Source organism: Balaenoptera musculus, chromosome 8 (genome assembly GCF_009873245.2).
Source record: "Balaenoptera musculus isolate JJ_BM4_2016_0621 chromosome 8, mBalMus1.pri.v3, whole genome shotgun sequence".
NCBI lineage: Eukaryota > Metazoa > Chordata > Mammalia > Artiodactyla > Balaenopteridae > Balaenoptera > Balaenoptera musculus.
In genome coordinates, this window is record NC_045792.1 from 37554972 (window position 1) to 37571135 (window position 16164).

At 34.5% G+C, this 16164-nt stretch overlaps 1 protein-coding gene across 1 annotated transcript in view; it reads left to right on the forward strand.

Moving 5' to 3' along the window:
* Positions 1-16164, forward strand: part of SESN3 (sestrin 3) — a 73691-nt gene that overhangs the window by 43771 nt on the left and 13756 nt on the right. The window contains exons 2-6 of the mRNA XM_036860372.1: positions 3345-3410; positions 6008-6205; positions 7675-7857; positions 9854-10090; positions 10607-10781. Of these exons, the coding sequence (XP_036716267.1) occupies positions 3345-3410; positions 6008-6205; positions 7675-7857; positions 9854-10090; positions 10607-10781 (859 nt within the window). The remainder of the gene's footprint in view (positions 1-3344; positions 3411-6007; positions 6206-7674; positions 7858-9853; positions 10091-10606; positions 10782-16164) is intronic.

The following is a 16164-nucleotide window of genomic DNA, read 5'->3' on the forward strand; positions in this document are numbered from 1 at the left end:
ACAATAGTAGAGTCCTCACCAGAAAATATGCTTCTTTTACAGAAGCTGGAAGTCAGCTGATCCTTTCAATAGTGACTCCATTTTAAAAATATAACTGAAGAAGGATACATGCTGGTATAACTTTAAAATGTTAGTTTTCCCTTCTCTTCAGTGTATAAATAGCTCTCTTAGATGAGGCCACATCATCTCTCCCCTGGGCTATTGCACTAGCTTCCCAGCTGGGGTTTTGTTTTGTTTTGTTTTTTGTTTTAGGGTGTTATTTTGTAGTTTTTTTGTTTTTTGTTTGTTTTTGTTTTTTTGTCTCTGGCCCAGGGACCACATCACTCCCAGAACTGTATTATTAAACACACAGATCTGATCACAACTCTGCTTAAGGAATTTTACCTCAAATATGTATACAATTAAAAGTTTCAAACACATTTTTGAAGGCTGTTTTTCACTTTTGAAGTTAGTGGGTTAAGAACATTTTCTCAGCTGATGAAAATAGAATTGGTAAAACATTTCCGTTAGCATATTGGTAGTATGCAACAAGAACTTTATAAAGATTTATAACCTAAACCCTAGTGAATCCACATCTGGGAATCTTCCTAAAGAAACCATCTTAAATACCACAAAATGTGCCCCCAAGTCTCTTTATACAAAGCTATTCATCATAGCATTATTTATAATAGTGAAAACTGTACATAACTTTAATGGAAAATGACTAAGTAAATGACAATTAATAAAATGATGTCTTCCCATATCACTTTGTATATGCATCTGCTATGGGCTATATCATATGATATAGTTAATGCATTTTTGCCGGTCTACTCCTTTTTTGTGTCCCCACTGTGCCTAGCACATTGTGAATGCTCAGTGAATACTTGCTGAATAAATGAACAAATGAATGTTGACACAAATGAAATCGTGTCAGTTGCTTCTTATCAACTGGTTAAAATTAATAGATGTTATATTCTTTTAAGTGCAGTAGTGTGTAGTTCCATTTGTGATGAAACTGTATTTCAGATTTAATTCTCTGCTATTCCAGAAAATATTTTTGTAGACAAAATAACTATTTCAGACATTTAAAGGTAAATTCAGTTGATACATATATCAAGTAATGATTTTTATAAATAAATCATATTAGTAATAAATCATTCTTTCTCCAAAGTCCCTTTGTACACTTTTAGTTTATTTTTCTCTCCCTATATTTTCTCTGAATTTTATGTATTTTTTAATGCACCTAATAAAAGCTTCCACTTATCTCCCTATTGGTATTTTTCCCCTCAAACCTGTGATTTGTCCTCACAATCAGTTCCTCTGACTGCTTTGTTTATTTGAAATGATCAACTGTCAAGGAAATTGCTTTTCACATACTAGCGCATTAGGCTATACTATATAGAGAGTATTCGAAATTTTATTTTCTATAATTTACTAAGGCTAGCAAAGGGAAGAAATCTGTTATTTTCTTTTAAATTATTTTTCCAGGTAAATCTAGATGATAGTTGATGCAGACAAGAAATACCAATATTAGAAATTCTAAATTATTCCTTTTTACATGGAATCCTCTCATGTATTTCACCAGTAGATAGAGATCTATTTGTCATCGCTTCACAAATATAACCTAGATGCCTACTTCTTTCTGAAACATTAGCAGTTTGAGATGATCATTATTTACTATATTTATTTCAGTAGAACCCTGAAATTGTTGAAGACTGTGTGCCAAGCTCCCGAGGGCAGGGACCATATCTGTTTTGCTCAACCTATGTCTTCAGTCTATCACAGTATCTGATTAGGTTCTCAAAGAATTGTTGAATGTCTGACTGCTTCCTGATGAAGTAAGGGATTTAAATAACTGTTTTGTGTTTGGTAGGCTCTTGGATTGTAAGGAACAAAAAAAATTCAGGTTACCTTGTGGAGAAAAAAGAGGGAGGGGGAAGGGAGAGAAAGAAGAGATGATTAGGCTTTACTTTCTCTTGTGAATCTGTAGAAACTCTAGTGGTGTTCCCATAGAGGCTGGTATCTGTTGATGCCACTCTGCTGCTGCTTCATTGTTTTCTCTTTGCCTCTGCCTCTGAGAGCTATTTTGTGTCTCTTCTCTGTCAGATTACATTACTTTCCTATAACTCTAGTACTCTAGAATCTTACTGGTCCAGCCAATTACCCTCAACTCTGTCTGGGTAGAACTTTTTTCATCAAGGCCCTCGTGGGCTGCAGATCAGCTTCTGTGTTGATTGGTCTAGTTGGCTGTGGCCAGGACACAAGGTCATGTGAAATAGTTATTGCCATCCTCAGATAGGAACCACCTAGAGCTGCTTCCTCATTTTAGCAGTTTCCTGAGGAGGGCTTGGTGGCAAGCCTAATATTAACACTCCTTTCCAGCAGACATCTGTTCCCATGTTCTTCAGTTTCCCAGTCTTTATAATATTTATAACCATGGCATAGTCCCTATTTTTATGTAATGACTTTGGAGGGCTTCTATTTCAGGACCTTAGGCTGTCACTTTTATTATAGAAAATTAAGTGGCCATTCCTCCTGTCTCTTCTCCTGGTTAAAAAGGATTTCAAAGCCTGAGAGTTCTTCATCATGCCTACGGAGAAGGAAGTTAGTCCCTGATCGGATTTTCCTGACTTAGAGATAATTGTACTTGAATGGGGACACCAAAACAATTTAACAAAAAAATTAAAAACTTAAAAAAATAAACACTCAGACCTACCTCTGGCAATCTAGCAGTTGTTAGTACTAAATAGAATAGCAGTGGAACAATAAGCATTGCTATAGTCTCCATTTCTTAGATTAAATTAACCTCTGCTTCTCCAAGGTTTACCATTTTCCTACTTAAAGCTTCAAAACTTTATATTAAATATGCTTATTCCTATTTTATTCAGAAAGAAGAACACAAGTCAGATCATTGCTTTGGGTAGTTGTATGTAATCCTCTTAAAATTTAACCTTTCCTTTAGCTTTCAAATTGAGGTCTAACAGTGTACTAGTATACTATTAGATATGATTATTATGGAGGTTGATGGTTTCAGTCACGTCAAATATGGGCTAAAAAAATCTATGGTGCTGTAGAGTGTGACTGAGGGAAATGACATTTGGGGAGCCTACTGGGTACCCAGCACTGTGGTAAGAGCTTGTCTGTCCCATTATCTTGTTCATACAATGGCCATATGGGGTTTTTGTTGTTGTTGTTTGTGTTTTGCAATGGGGGGGGGGGGGAACCAAGACCTAACACTTACTCTGATTTTACATAATTCTATTTATTTATTCCATTTATTTTAGTACCTTAGCAGTCAATTTGCACCAATTTAACTTTTCATAGAAAGTCATCATTAATACGTAAGACTTTTCTTTTAAAAACAGGATAAAAGAATCAGAGTATCTCAACCCTTGACAAGAGGACCAAGTGCCTTTATTCCAGAGAAGGAAGTAAGTTGATCTGTCTTAATATACATAAAGTGTGATTTTAAAACAAAGCTTAATTATGTCAAAGAATATCTCCATTTTTTTTAATATGGAAGTAAACATGTGTTTTGCTCTTATTTCTTATTTATATGTCAGAAAACCACAGAGGTATTTTCTTTTCAACTTCACTTAAAAGACTGTGTGTGTAATAATCTGCCTTCTTATTTTGGAGTTAGGTAGTACTGCAAGGTTAGAATAATATAAATTTTACCATATTTGATTTCAAATAAAACTTTTCTGAAGAAAGCTGCTAACAATAACAAAACAATATTATTTTGAAGGTTTAAGGTTTTAAAATGGCTAGTGTTTCATGGTGATTGTAGGTTACATAAATGTTAAGAAAAGACATTTTGAAATGAAAAAGTGCGTTTCCCAACTAAACCTGTTGAAGAAAACATGATATTATATCACTAGCAGTCAATCTTTTCATTTGGTTCTAAGTCTCTGGTGGGACAGAATGTCACAGAATCTCCACTCCAAGCTGCACTTTTGATGAGGGTGGGAAGTTAAGATGGTAAATGTTGAAAGAAAGGATGTAAAATGACACAAAGGAGATTATAATCAATACAAGATTTGTGTACCTATTTAATGGGTATATATCTCTATGAAAGATCACAGCAATGTTTAGGACCTGTAGATTCCTAGATGCTGCTAAGTTATACTTGGGCTAAGAAAAGTTTAAGGACCACTAAATGAGTTTTTCTCTGCTTCAAGGAGTTATTAATTCATATTAACTATGGTTATATATACTGATTTACTATTGGCTGCAAAGATATCATTTATCTTAAAGCACCAGCATTATTCCTTTATTGTTCAGAAATTAGTCAACACCTATTTATAGAGTACCTATTATGTTTCAGGCAACGCTTAAAAGAAGGGATGAGTACAATTTGAATAATAATACATGCCAGGCCATTGCCAGAGTCAGCAATTCCATCATGTTCATTTGCCTTTTTAGTGACCTTACCATTTACATGAAACTCCAAAGTTAACAGTAATGTTTCAGGAGCTCAGTGACTGTGGCTGATCTAGGTGGTGACCATGCATTAGAGAAACTGCTGTGCTTGTCCTATTTCCCGCATAGAACACAGGGCTGCTCTTAGCGGAGTGATTGCCTCATATATATATAAAGACTTCCTGAAACACAGCCATTTACACAGTATGTATTTGAAGACAATCTGGTTTGCAGAAGCAGCTGCTGTTTTCAGGCTCTGTTGCATCATGTGAATCTATTAATGTATTTTAGGCATCAGTTAAACAGAAGAATCTGCTGCTGGAAAACAAAACAAAAACAACAAATATTCTGTCCCTAATTATATGTAGTTTATCTTGATCCTATCATATTTTTATCATCTTGGTTCCCTGTGGTTGACAAAATGGGAGGAAATGGGCAAATGGAAATATATTTGGTTTTATAATGATCCAAAGTGGAATTGCCTCTTTTTTACACCATTGTAATTAACATTTCCTCACAACTTACACTTTTTAAACATTACATTTCCTTTGGGATTAAATTTTCCTCAGTCAGTAGTGTCTTTGTATAATTTGTACTTGTTTTCAGAAGAGACTGTGAAGCCAGCCCTGAAAAGTAAACAGAATTTCTTAAGAGCAGTGTGGATCTTTGGAAAGACCATGAGTCTGGACTTTAGATTAGATTTTAGACCAGTCTCTGCTATTAAATAGCTGTATGAGTTGAATTTAATCTTGAGTCTGTTTCCTTATCTAAAATAAGGGACACATTCTTCTTAGGTCTAGAACTCTAATTCTAAAATACCAATAAATAATGAACCAATCTGAGAAATACACATCTGATGTCCATTAATTCCCACAGAGCAGGGTCCTTCTAAGAGGTGCTAATACGCTCTTAACACCTTCGTAGCCAATTCTTGGTATCACGCCCGAGCTGTCACTGTTTATAAAGCTATATGTAAATAATCTATTTTTGAGAAAGCTCTTTTGATTCTCTCCAATGCAGCATGTTCATTGTAGTAATTTACCTTGTTTTTAGTAATTAATATGATAGGCTCAAAATAGGAATTCTAGTGTCCTTATTAATTTTTCAATTAACACTTTCCTACAAATTATCATATTTTTCTTTGTCCCTAAAAAGACTGCAGAAAGCTTTTTTAATGTTGAATAATGAAAACAAGCAAAGGATCAGTCTGAAAATACTTGTCTTCAGATATAGTGATTAATGATTAAGTATCTCCATAAGCTATTGAGATAAAATTGTAAATATATGTAATCAGATGCCAGTGCTTTTGCCTCCCCAATTTTGCCTTATGTGCCTGGCAAAGCAGATGGGAGCTTCTTTTCTCCAATTTCATAGCTGTGTGTATAATGTTTGATAATTTGACATTTGTTGTTTAATAAATTGTGGTCCCAGAGCCAAAAATGCATGGGCTTTCTTTTTCATTTCTGTTTCTAATATGAGCAACTACCTAATTTCAGTGTCTGTTCATATAAAAAGAACATTCATTTGCTCCAGTCGTGGCATAATGTATGTAAACCAAGGGTGTGTTTACAAAAATCATGATATTGTTTTGTTTCTTGATTGGAAGGTTGCCCAAGCCAACACAGTGGATGAACGTACTAACTTTCTTGTGGAAGAATACTCTACATCCGGTCGCCTGGACAACATCACCCAGGTCATGAGTCTGCACACGCAGTACCTGGAGTCCTTCCTGAGGAGCCAGTTCTACATGCTGCGCATGGACGGCCCCCTTCCTCTACCGCACCGGCACTACATCGCCATCATGGTGCGCTGTGTTCACGTGACATCATCCTTACTTGGTCCCTCTCCCTCCTAGTATTATATGTGTGTGCACAGCTAAGTATAATTAGGTAGAAATAAGAACTGAAAAAGCCTGTGGACTTTTGGATCCCAAGTCCATTGGATACATTTTGAATGCTTTAAGCCACTTAATGTACTGAATGTTTCTCGTTTAATTATTAGTAAAGTCATTTTCCATGTTTAATCTCTTATGATTAAAGATGCTTGTAGGGTCCAAAGTAATATCTCTAGTAGCCCACAAGTTTTGTTTTTGCTCCTGAGAGCTTTCTTTTATTATTAATATATAAAACAGGTTGTTCGTGCCATTTTAGTCATTCTTTACAAGATGAACATCACTAATTTGGCCAAATAAGAGGAAAGTATCAGCCAGCACCAAAGGAGGCTCTGGATAAGAGAAGAATTCTTAAGTGAACTCTAATACTTCTAAGTTTAGTACTTGGTACAAACTAGTTAGCTAGTTAATGTTTGGGGGGGGGGTGGGGAGAATTATAAATTGGGATGATAGGTAGCAGGAGTAAGAAGGGTAGAAGCAGTGCTACAGTTGGACTGTTGCTGGAGAAAAGAAGAAGAAGACAAGATGCAAGTGCTATATATTTGGAGAGGTTAGTGGAACTGCTGAGCTGGCAGAGTGAGCAGAGCCAGCCAAGAGTTCGTTTTTATCCAGTTTAATTTGTTTATGCTCTCACTGAAGTCTTAAACAACAAAAAAGGGCTGCATCCTGTGTTTTGTTAAATGATGAACTTGACAAAGATTACTCAGCTTAAGGTTTTGATGACAGTGAGGCCAAAAGCCAACTTAGAATGGTCACCAATGAAGAGAGAAATAAGATGTAGAAAATAGAATAAAACAATACTGTTTAATTGAGAAGCAGCCCTGAGGAAATGAGAGGTGAAAAGTCTGTTTTGCATGGATTTACCAACTTATCAAGGCTGATTCTGGCTTGCAAATGAAACAAAGGTTCAGTGAGCTTCAGTTTCATCTCGATAGGAGGATGGGCACAGATAAGGCTGATTCACAGTTACCTCAAAGGGAGTACGAGAAGTACTCAAATTAGCATACATTCTGAATTGGTACAGTACAAGTTAATGAGATTTTGTTGTGTTTTAAGTAGAATACAGTTGATATCATTTACCATAATGAAATGAACATGTATTTCCTTAACATAAATAGAAAATGGGTTCTAGGTTGACCCGTATCACTTCTGGATGGGAAGTAATTGGCTTCTTGTGACATTTGCTTATATAAAGTATCAGCTTTATATATTGATTCAAGAATCTATGACAGCATTGTGATGAAAGTTTTAGGAAGAGGATTCTGTAAGAAAAGAATTATTAGCTATAAAAATTAACTCTATCTCAGTGATTGGCTTAGTAATAGTAGAATAAGACCATACCATGACTATTTTATCCACTAACTTTTTTCTTTGTGTTTTAGGCTGCAGCTAGACATCAGTGTTCTTACTTAATAAACATGCATGTGGATGAATTTTTAAAGACAGGAGGTATTGCTGAGTGGTTGAATGGTTTGGAATATGTACCACAAAGACTGAAAAATCTTAATGAAATAAACAAGCTGTTAGCACACCGACCCTGGCTGATCACAAAAGAGCACATTCAGGTACCGAGTGTTTCTTTTGGGGAAAAAAAAATAGTTTACTAACGATTCTCACTAAGAGTTAATTTTTTAGTTAAGTATTTTACCTAAGACTTAATTTTAAATACGTGCATATTAGGAACTTGAAAAATAAAAAAATAGTGTATTAATATGTGTAGGAAAGATAAATTTAGAAAGTCAGTGGGTATAATTTAAATGTAAATGAATATTTCTCTTCAAGTAATCAGTAATTAGCTTGTACTAGCGCTTTAGCGAGTAGCTATAAGAAAAGTTGATTCCTATTTTCAAGCAGTAGGTAGAACAAAGAAAATACACTAGCAGGATAAGATACCTGGGTTCTAGTCTCTTAACTCTGTTACCCACAAGTTCGTGACCTTTAGTAAGTTAACTTCTGTGGGCCTGGGTAGTTCACCCTTCTATAAAATGAGGGGCCTAGGTTAAATGAGTTCTAAACTCTTTTCTAGTTCTAACATTTCATAATTTTAAGATTTTGAAAAAATGGTTTTGCAAATAAAAATGATTTGCCAACTGGTGTGTGTATGCTTACATGCCTCTAGAAACTAGAACTTAGATAAAAAAAGAGAACTGTGATTGACTGGAGCATTTGCCCTTCAAAAGGAGCGTCTGTGAAAGGCCTCCGGGGTGAGGTTGTTGTATAATATGCTTAGCACTGTCCTTGGCACTTGTTCACTATTCAATAAGTAGGAGTCATCATCTAAATCATTATCAGTAGAAGCCTTAGGTATTTAAAATCCCTGCTTCTAATGCATAGAAATGTCCTTGGTTTTGTTTTGTTTTGTTTTGTTTTTTCCTCGTTTTGTTAGTTGTTTGCCCAGTTAAACCAAACTTAGCTTTTGTCAGTATGCGTACTCTCAGACTTTTATTATCTGTTAGGGATTGTTTACAAAAATATGAACAAAGTTATAGCAATTTGAACATGTAAGGGAATGGAGATGTAGTTCTGGGCTACAATATAGCCCATGCTTCATGAACATCGCACTTTTCAAAAAGTTTGAAAAGCAGAGAAAAATGTAGGTATACTCGGATTATATACTACTACTTACGAAAATAAAAGAAGATATGTAAAAGTTACATTAAAGTGGTAGAATATGATTGATTTTCCCTTTTTTTCCCCTGATCCTTTGGTAATATATTAAATTTGTATATAGTTAAATAATGGGGAGTAAGGCAAAAGCAGTTTTTTGGTTTTGGGTTTTAGCTGTGAAGTGAAACAAATGAAAGTTTTACATTTGTGGTGGTGGGGGGGGGTGAAGGCACAGCAGGACATATCCCCACGCATCCACACGCGCTGAGAAAGAGACAGACAGACAGATAGACAGAGACGGATGGGAGAGGATCCCTGACGGATTAACAGCTGGAATTGGTATTGGAGGGATTACTACTTTTAATGGCTTCACTTATGATTCCATCATTCACCTGGAGGAGCCAGTAAAATAGCATATAAAAAAGTGCTTTGATATTCTTTATGTCCTTTCAAATGTGAGCTAGTATTCTACAGTTTCTCTCATCTGCTATAGGTTCTTCCTCCGTCAGAGAAGATAACTAAAAGTTAACTTACTGAGTAAATGTTTATGTGATTTTTAAGGTAGCGTCTCTACCTCAAAACCTTAAAATGAATGATTTTGCTAGAGAATCTTTAAAGTCCCTTCCCTACTTAAAGTAGCTTCAGTGTTCTTGGATTCTCTAAAATACCTTATTGAAATAGCATAATATGTAAAAGTGCTTTGGAAGCAGAAGTTGCATTGTATATATAAGGAATTTCAGAGAAGCCACGATGTACTTCTGCTGTTAGGTTTGATAGGTTTAATGTAACATTGTTTGAGCAAAGCTGTATCTTTAATATATGGAACATTTTTAAAGGGAATTTTAAGTATTATAAATGGACATGTGAAATTTTATAGATTTTCCATACTTTCTAAAATTGCTTTGTAGCATTATATGATTTTCACTTTTACTCTGATTTGCTTTCTCATTTCAGAAACTTGTCAAAACTGGAGAAAATAATTGGTCTCTGCCCGAACTGGTACATGCTGTGGTCCTACTGGCACATTATCATGCTTTGGCAAGCTTTGTTTTTGGTAGTGGCATCAATCCAGAAAGAGATCCAGAAATCTCCAATGGATTCAGGCTAATATCAGTCAACAATTTCTGTGTGTGTGATCTCGCTAATGACAACAACATAGAGAATGCATCTCTAACAGGCAGCAACTTTGGGGTTAGTTTTCTTAACTGTTTTCTTTACTACTTTGCCTTTTAACTTGCTACGTTAAAAATATCTAGAGAATTTATCTGATTAAACAGGATATTATGTACTTGAAATATTTCATATAATTTTTATTACTGTAAAAATTTAACCTGTACCTGAAGTTCTGAATTGTCTTAAGGAAACTTTTAAAGCAAATAGATTACAAATCATATTACAAATCATAAGGCTGCCTCAATTTTCAAAATAAGTGATAATGTAATTTAACATATACCAAATTCTAGAATTCTAGATTAAGTAAATCCATTCATATAACCTTTCTGTATTTATAGCTGAAGCAAAAACACTACACTTCTGAAAATGTTTGATTTTGTCATATGATTTTCTTTGGAGTTCCTGGAAAACCCACTTAGGAACTTAATAACTCTGCTAGTGCCACTATGCATAAGGTGACATTGGGAGATGGAGACATTGACTGGAACAACTTTTATTATTAGTAACACCCAATATTATCTTCTCTGGCTCCAGATCGTCGATTCTCTAAGTGAGCTAGAGGCCTTAATGGAAAGAATGAAAAGGCTTCAAGAAGAAAGGGAAGATGAAGAGGCATCTCAGGAAGAAATGACCACTCGCTTTGAGAAGGAGAAGAAAGAAAGTCTTTTTGTGGTCTCTGGAGATACTTTTCATTCATTTCCTCATTCAGGTGCTTTTTTATTTCACTGTCTTTGCCTTTTAGTTGTTCTTAGAACCCTGACAGACCACCTTCAGTATTTTCCATATGGATATGTCGAAATGATTTTACTACCATGTTCCTTTCATTTAGTTCTCCTCTACCTGACCCTAATGCCATTGCTTCCCCTCTTATGTTGGTGTATCTTTGAATATATTTCAGATTCAGTTGAGAGGTACTTCAGTTTTGTAGTTCATATTCTATCCTGGATAAAATGTTTTTCAGAGCAGACCGGTTGCTTATAAGGTTAGATAGGAATATTTAATCCATCCTACTTTTGTAATTTTTTTTAATGATAAGTATGATTCTGTTTCGACAGATGTCATTTGTAAGAAATATCTCTGCCTTTTTTGTGGGTGGGGAGTTATGTGGGAGGATTGTTCTCACACTGCCACTTTTTTCCAGATTAGTTCTAAAATTACACTGCACTTGCATTTGCATTTCTTTGGAGAAACCTTTGGAATTTTATAAGAATATATTATTTAGGTCATTTTCTTAGGTTGAATTTGGAGGAATTCATTCTGTATTAAAAGCTAGGCTTCTTTGCTCTAGTCTTAAAAACACATTTTTTTTCCTAATACCCTGAGAGACTTTGAAATAGGAGGGAAACTTTCCAATTATGACTAAAAAAGATATTGAACACCACATAGTAAATGTTATTAAAATAGCATAGACTCAATAGACTTTGAAAGCTTAAACCCTTCAAAGTCATCAATCTACATAACATTTATTTTTAGAGTTCCCTTGGTTTAAAAGAGGGCTTCAAAATGACTAGTCATAAAGCTAGTCAGTCTCATAAATCCTGAAGGTAATTGATTTGGCCATGACTTGTTTGTTAAATATGGCGTTGACCAATAGCTCTCAGAAGCTTTACCAGGAAGAACAAGAACCCCTTTTATCATTTCCCCGATGATTTTTTTTTATGAAAGATTTTATCTACCAAATTGAGTATATTTAGTAATAATTTCTCAGAGCTTCTAACCAGCAGGAAATGCCAAATCTAAAGAAGCTTATTGTTTTGGTTATTGATTTACTATTCATACTACAAACATTTATTGTACCCTATGTAATCTCAGCAGGGTGGTAGGTACTAAGGTTTCCAGGCTAAATAAGGCATGATTCCTGCCCTCTGGGGGGCTCTCCTTGCTAGTGGGAGAGAAAGAAATAATTACAATACATGGCAGAATGTGAAGGGTATATGGACCCAGTCGTGGTGGGGGAGGAGTGTGGACAGAAAGGGTCCTAGAGGAGGACTTCCTCCAGCTGCTTGGCTCGAAGCTAAATCTTAGAGACTGGAGTGCAAGGGAGTCTGACGGTGGCTGGGGGATGGGGAGTTGGTGGTGAACAGCATACCTGCCTGAGCCATGGCACGGTGGTAAGGAAACAGGATGGTAGGTGCAGAAGCAAGTGGTTCTGCATTAGGACGTAACTCACGAGGTAGGTAATGTGAGGAGGAAGCTGATTAGGTAGGCAGAAGCCTTATCATGATGACCTTTCTAACCTTACAGAGCACGTAACCTGCCCTATTTTGGACATGTTGAGTTGCAATGTCTCTAAAGCTTCCAGTCTGGATACATCTAGTACAGTGCTTCTCAAACTTTAATGTGCAATTGAGTCACTGAGGAATCTTGTTGAAATGCAGATTTGTATTTGGTCCATCTGGGCCAGGACCTGAGAAGCCTCATTTCTATCACGTCTCTAAGTGATGCCTGTGCTGCTGGTCAGCAAACCGCACTTGGAGCAGCAAGCGTTGAGCAGGAGAGGGTTTTAAGCTCAAGATAAAGTTTTGGAAGTTATCAGCATATATGTGGGAGTTAAAATCAAAAGGGTTATTTATAAAAATCATCCAGGGAAAACAAATGGGACAAAGGAAAGTAATGAGCCTTCTAGGTAAACCAATATTTTAAAATGTAATTGTATTAAGGTTAGTAATATCTATTCGCTTTTAGACATTAATTTTTGTGTGTATGTATGAAAAATTTTAATATACATCTCTTTATAACTGAAAGAGTAAGTAGACAAAAATCCAGAGAGTATTTAACTTATTTAGCACACTTTAGCTAATTGACATGTATAAAACACTATATCCCAAACTGCAACATATACCATTTTTTCAAGTGCACATAGAAAATTTCCCAATGTCAACCATATACGGTTAATAAAACAAATATCAACAAATTTTGAGATTAAAATTTCATGGATCATAACTTTTGACTATAATGGAAGTAAGCTAGAAATCAGTAACAAAAATAACTGGAAACTTCTCAAGTGTTTAGAAATTAAGCAGTCAGTATACTTCTAAATAGCACAGAGTGAAAGAAAAAGTTACAATGGTTAGAAAATACTTGGAGCTGAATAGCAGTGAAACATGGCATAGACATTAATTTTGTAAAGCTTCTCTAAGACCATTAGAGCTTAAAGGACATATAAATGTTTTATTTCTTTTAGGTTTTTTTTTTTAGTACTGAAAATATATTTTAGAATCCCAGTCTTTACCTTCTTGGACCCTTGAGCAAGGAATTCTAGCTTCTATAGTGAATTTTGACCAGCAAGTCTTAGACCCTAGCCAAAAATTATGTTCTGATTTTAACAGAAAAGGCTGCATCATTTATAAATTATTCAAGGAAAAATTGTTTCATTATTAACTCTTCACCATTCCCAGTACTAAATTTGCTGGTCACACAAAGATAATAGAAAAATGACTCAGTATGTGGCTAATTGAGTTATTTTTATAGACTTACTACGTTTTAAAATGGAAATAGAAATTAATTTTTCCCTATAACAAGTTTCTTGGTTTGATCAGTGTGATAAAAGCATTTCAGATTCCATGCAGAGATTCTAAGAATAGTTTTTCAAACCTCTTGGAGAAAATAAATGTTTAAAGTGTTCTACAAGGGGAGAATTCGGTAGCTTGATAACAGAGTTAACTAGCTTTTATTGTTATTTTTTTTTTTCCAAGTTAGAATGGTGTTCCATTACTGTAACATAGTATTTTCTGTAGTATATTAGTAGCCACATCTTAGGAGCAGAAGAATGCAGATAATATGTAAAATAATATTTTGAGTCCAGAGTTTGAAATATTTGTTTAGATAGAATTAAGATTAGAGTTTTAGATTTGTCGATCAGACACATTTTTTTTTTTAATTTAAGTTCTTAAGGTAAATTTAGGAAAAAAAAATTTGTAGTTTGAGAGAACTTTGTACATTTCCTTCTATGGACAAAATTGTCTAGAAAACAGATCTTGACTGACTCCTAATTTGAAAATGAATAGATGGATATTATTTGTAGGATAAATTCTATCATGTTTGGTTTTACTCTTTATTGTTTATTTTAAAATGTTTAAAGTTCCTATGACAACTTAGAAATATATATGAGCAAAACAAAAGCTAAGAGCAAAGTCAAAGGAGCCAGCTGTGTAATAGTCAACCCCAGGATCGATGTCTGCCAAATGAGACCACCTGGTTGTACAGTGTGGGGGGGCAGATCACTTCAAGAGAGGAACTATTTTATAGAACTTATTTATCACTCACTGGTCTTGGTTTAACCCACAAGACTCCTAGTTTTCATAGCAACCTCAGTGATTGCTACTACATTTTACATTTTTGGCTTCATTTATATTTATTATGTGATGGACTGAATTAAGGAAAGCATAACCTCGTCCATACATGTTAAGAGATAATGCATTGAAAACACCATTTTTTAAGTGTTTCTATTTATCTGAACAGAAGCTGGAGCACAAGGAGACAGGGCAGTGGTTGTGGGGTTGGGTGGGAAGAAGCCTGAGCTTTCTCTTCGGAGAACTGCAAGTCACCTAAAAGCTTCAGATCAGTTTAAGTAGTTTAATGTTTACAAGTTTCCCACATCATCTTAAACTAACCCACACTGTATTCGTTTCTGACACTCAGTACTGATAATGGTATTAGTAACTTACAGTTAGTTTTATTTCTTAAGTATATATTTATTTTCATATTATTTCTTAAGTATATTTCTTAAGTATATATTTCTTAAGTATATATTTATTTCTTAAGTATATATTTCTTTTCATATTAATGAAACAATGAAAAAATAGATATTAAGTACATAGCATAGTATCTGGTATATTGTAAGTACTCAACAAATGCTAGTTTCTTCTCTTTATGTGTAATAAGTTACGTAAGATTTTAATAAGCTGTTTCCTAGGTTGGGTAGCCTGGGCACTTGAGCTTTCCTGCCTATATTAAGCACCCTAATTAGTCCATGCTAAGGGAACTAAGGAAGGGTCAAAACTCGTGAGAAAAGAATAATTGCTAGGATTTTCATGAATAGCAAAGATTAAAGATAATTCAGGTACTACTAGTCTATTAGGTCTTTCAGATGAATTACTGTAATTGCACTTGTATTTTAAGCTTCTCAAGACTGTCCACTTGAGGATTATAACTTTTTATTATGCCACAAAATTGTTTCATTACTATTATTTAATATTTATTTATTTATTAAATGTTAAATTTATTTAATATTAATTAAAACACTTATTAGGAAAATACTGTTCTTTATGTGGAAGAAACTAGTGTTTTATTTTGAAAAATATGTATTCATTTTCTAGAGTAGAAGGTAGTAAATAAAGGTCGTTCATTCCCTTTTAGTGTTTGAAATCAGAAAAAGAGTAATTATAAAGACAGAGTAACCTAGGAAAAAAAAAGTAAGTTAAAAAAGAATTATCTTTAAACCAAATTAACACGCATTGGGCATTTACAATTTTTCAGTGGTAAATTTTTAATATTATCAACTATACAGAAGTCAACTGTCTTAAAATATTATTATAGTCTTCTGTCTTTCTGAATGCCATTTTGATAATATTCTAATCACAGTCTCAGAAGCACATTGTTTACTTCATATGTTGTATACCTTGTTGTTTTCATATACACAGAAAAGCGCATGTATCTTAGGTGTAAAACTTAATGAACTTTACACACAAACTGATCCTTCCTGTTTAACTAGCACCCAAATCCACTAAGGGAATAATAGTGGTACCCAAAAGTCTACTTTCCTCCCTGTTGTGAGCCCTTACCAGTTCTCCCTGGATGCCTCTTTGTAAGCTAAAAATGAACTCTGTTGAACTAATTTTCACTGTGAATACATCCAGATGAAACACCATCTAATTTTAATAAAATTCATCTTAACATTAAACTCAATTTTAAGTGGTCTTTCACCTTCATCCCTTCTCTTTCCCCACATCCTACTTCATCACCTGGAGAGATCAAAAAATTTTTTAAGCTTTATATTCAAAGGCCTGTGCTATCTTCCTTTTCTAAATAAGTAAAACACTTGTATTGATCCTTGACTACTACTATTTAGATATTTAGTCAATTTTTTGCCT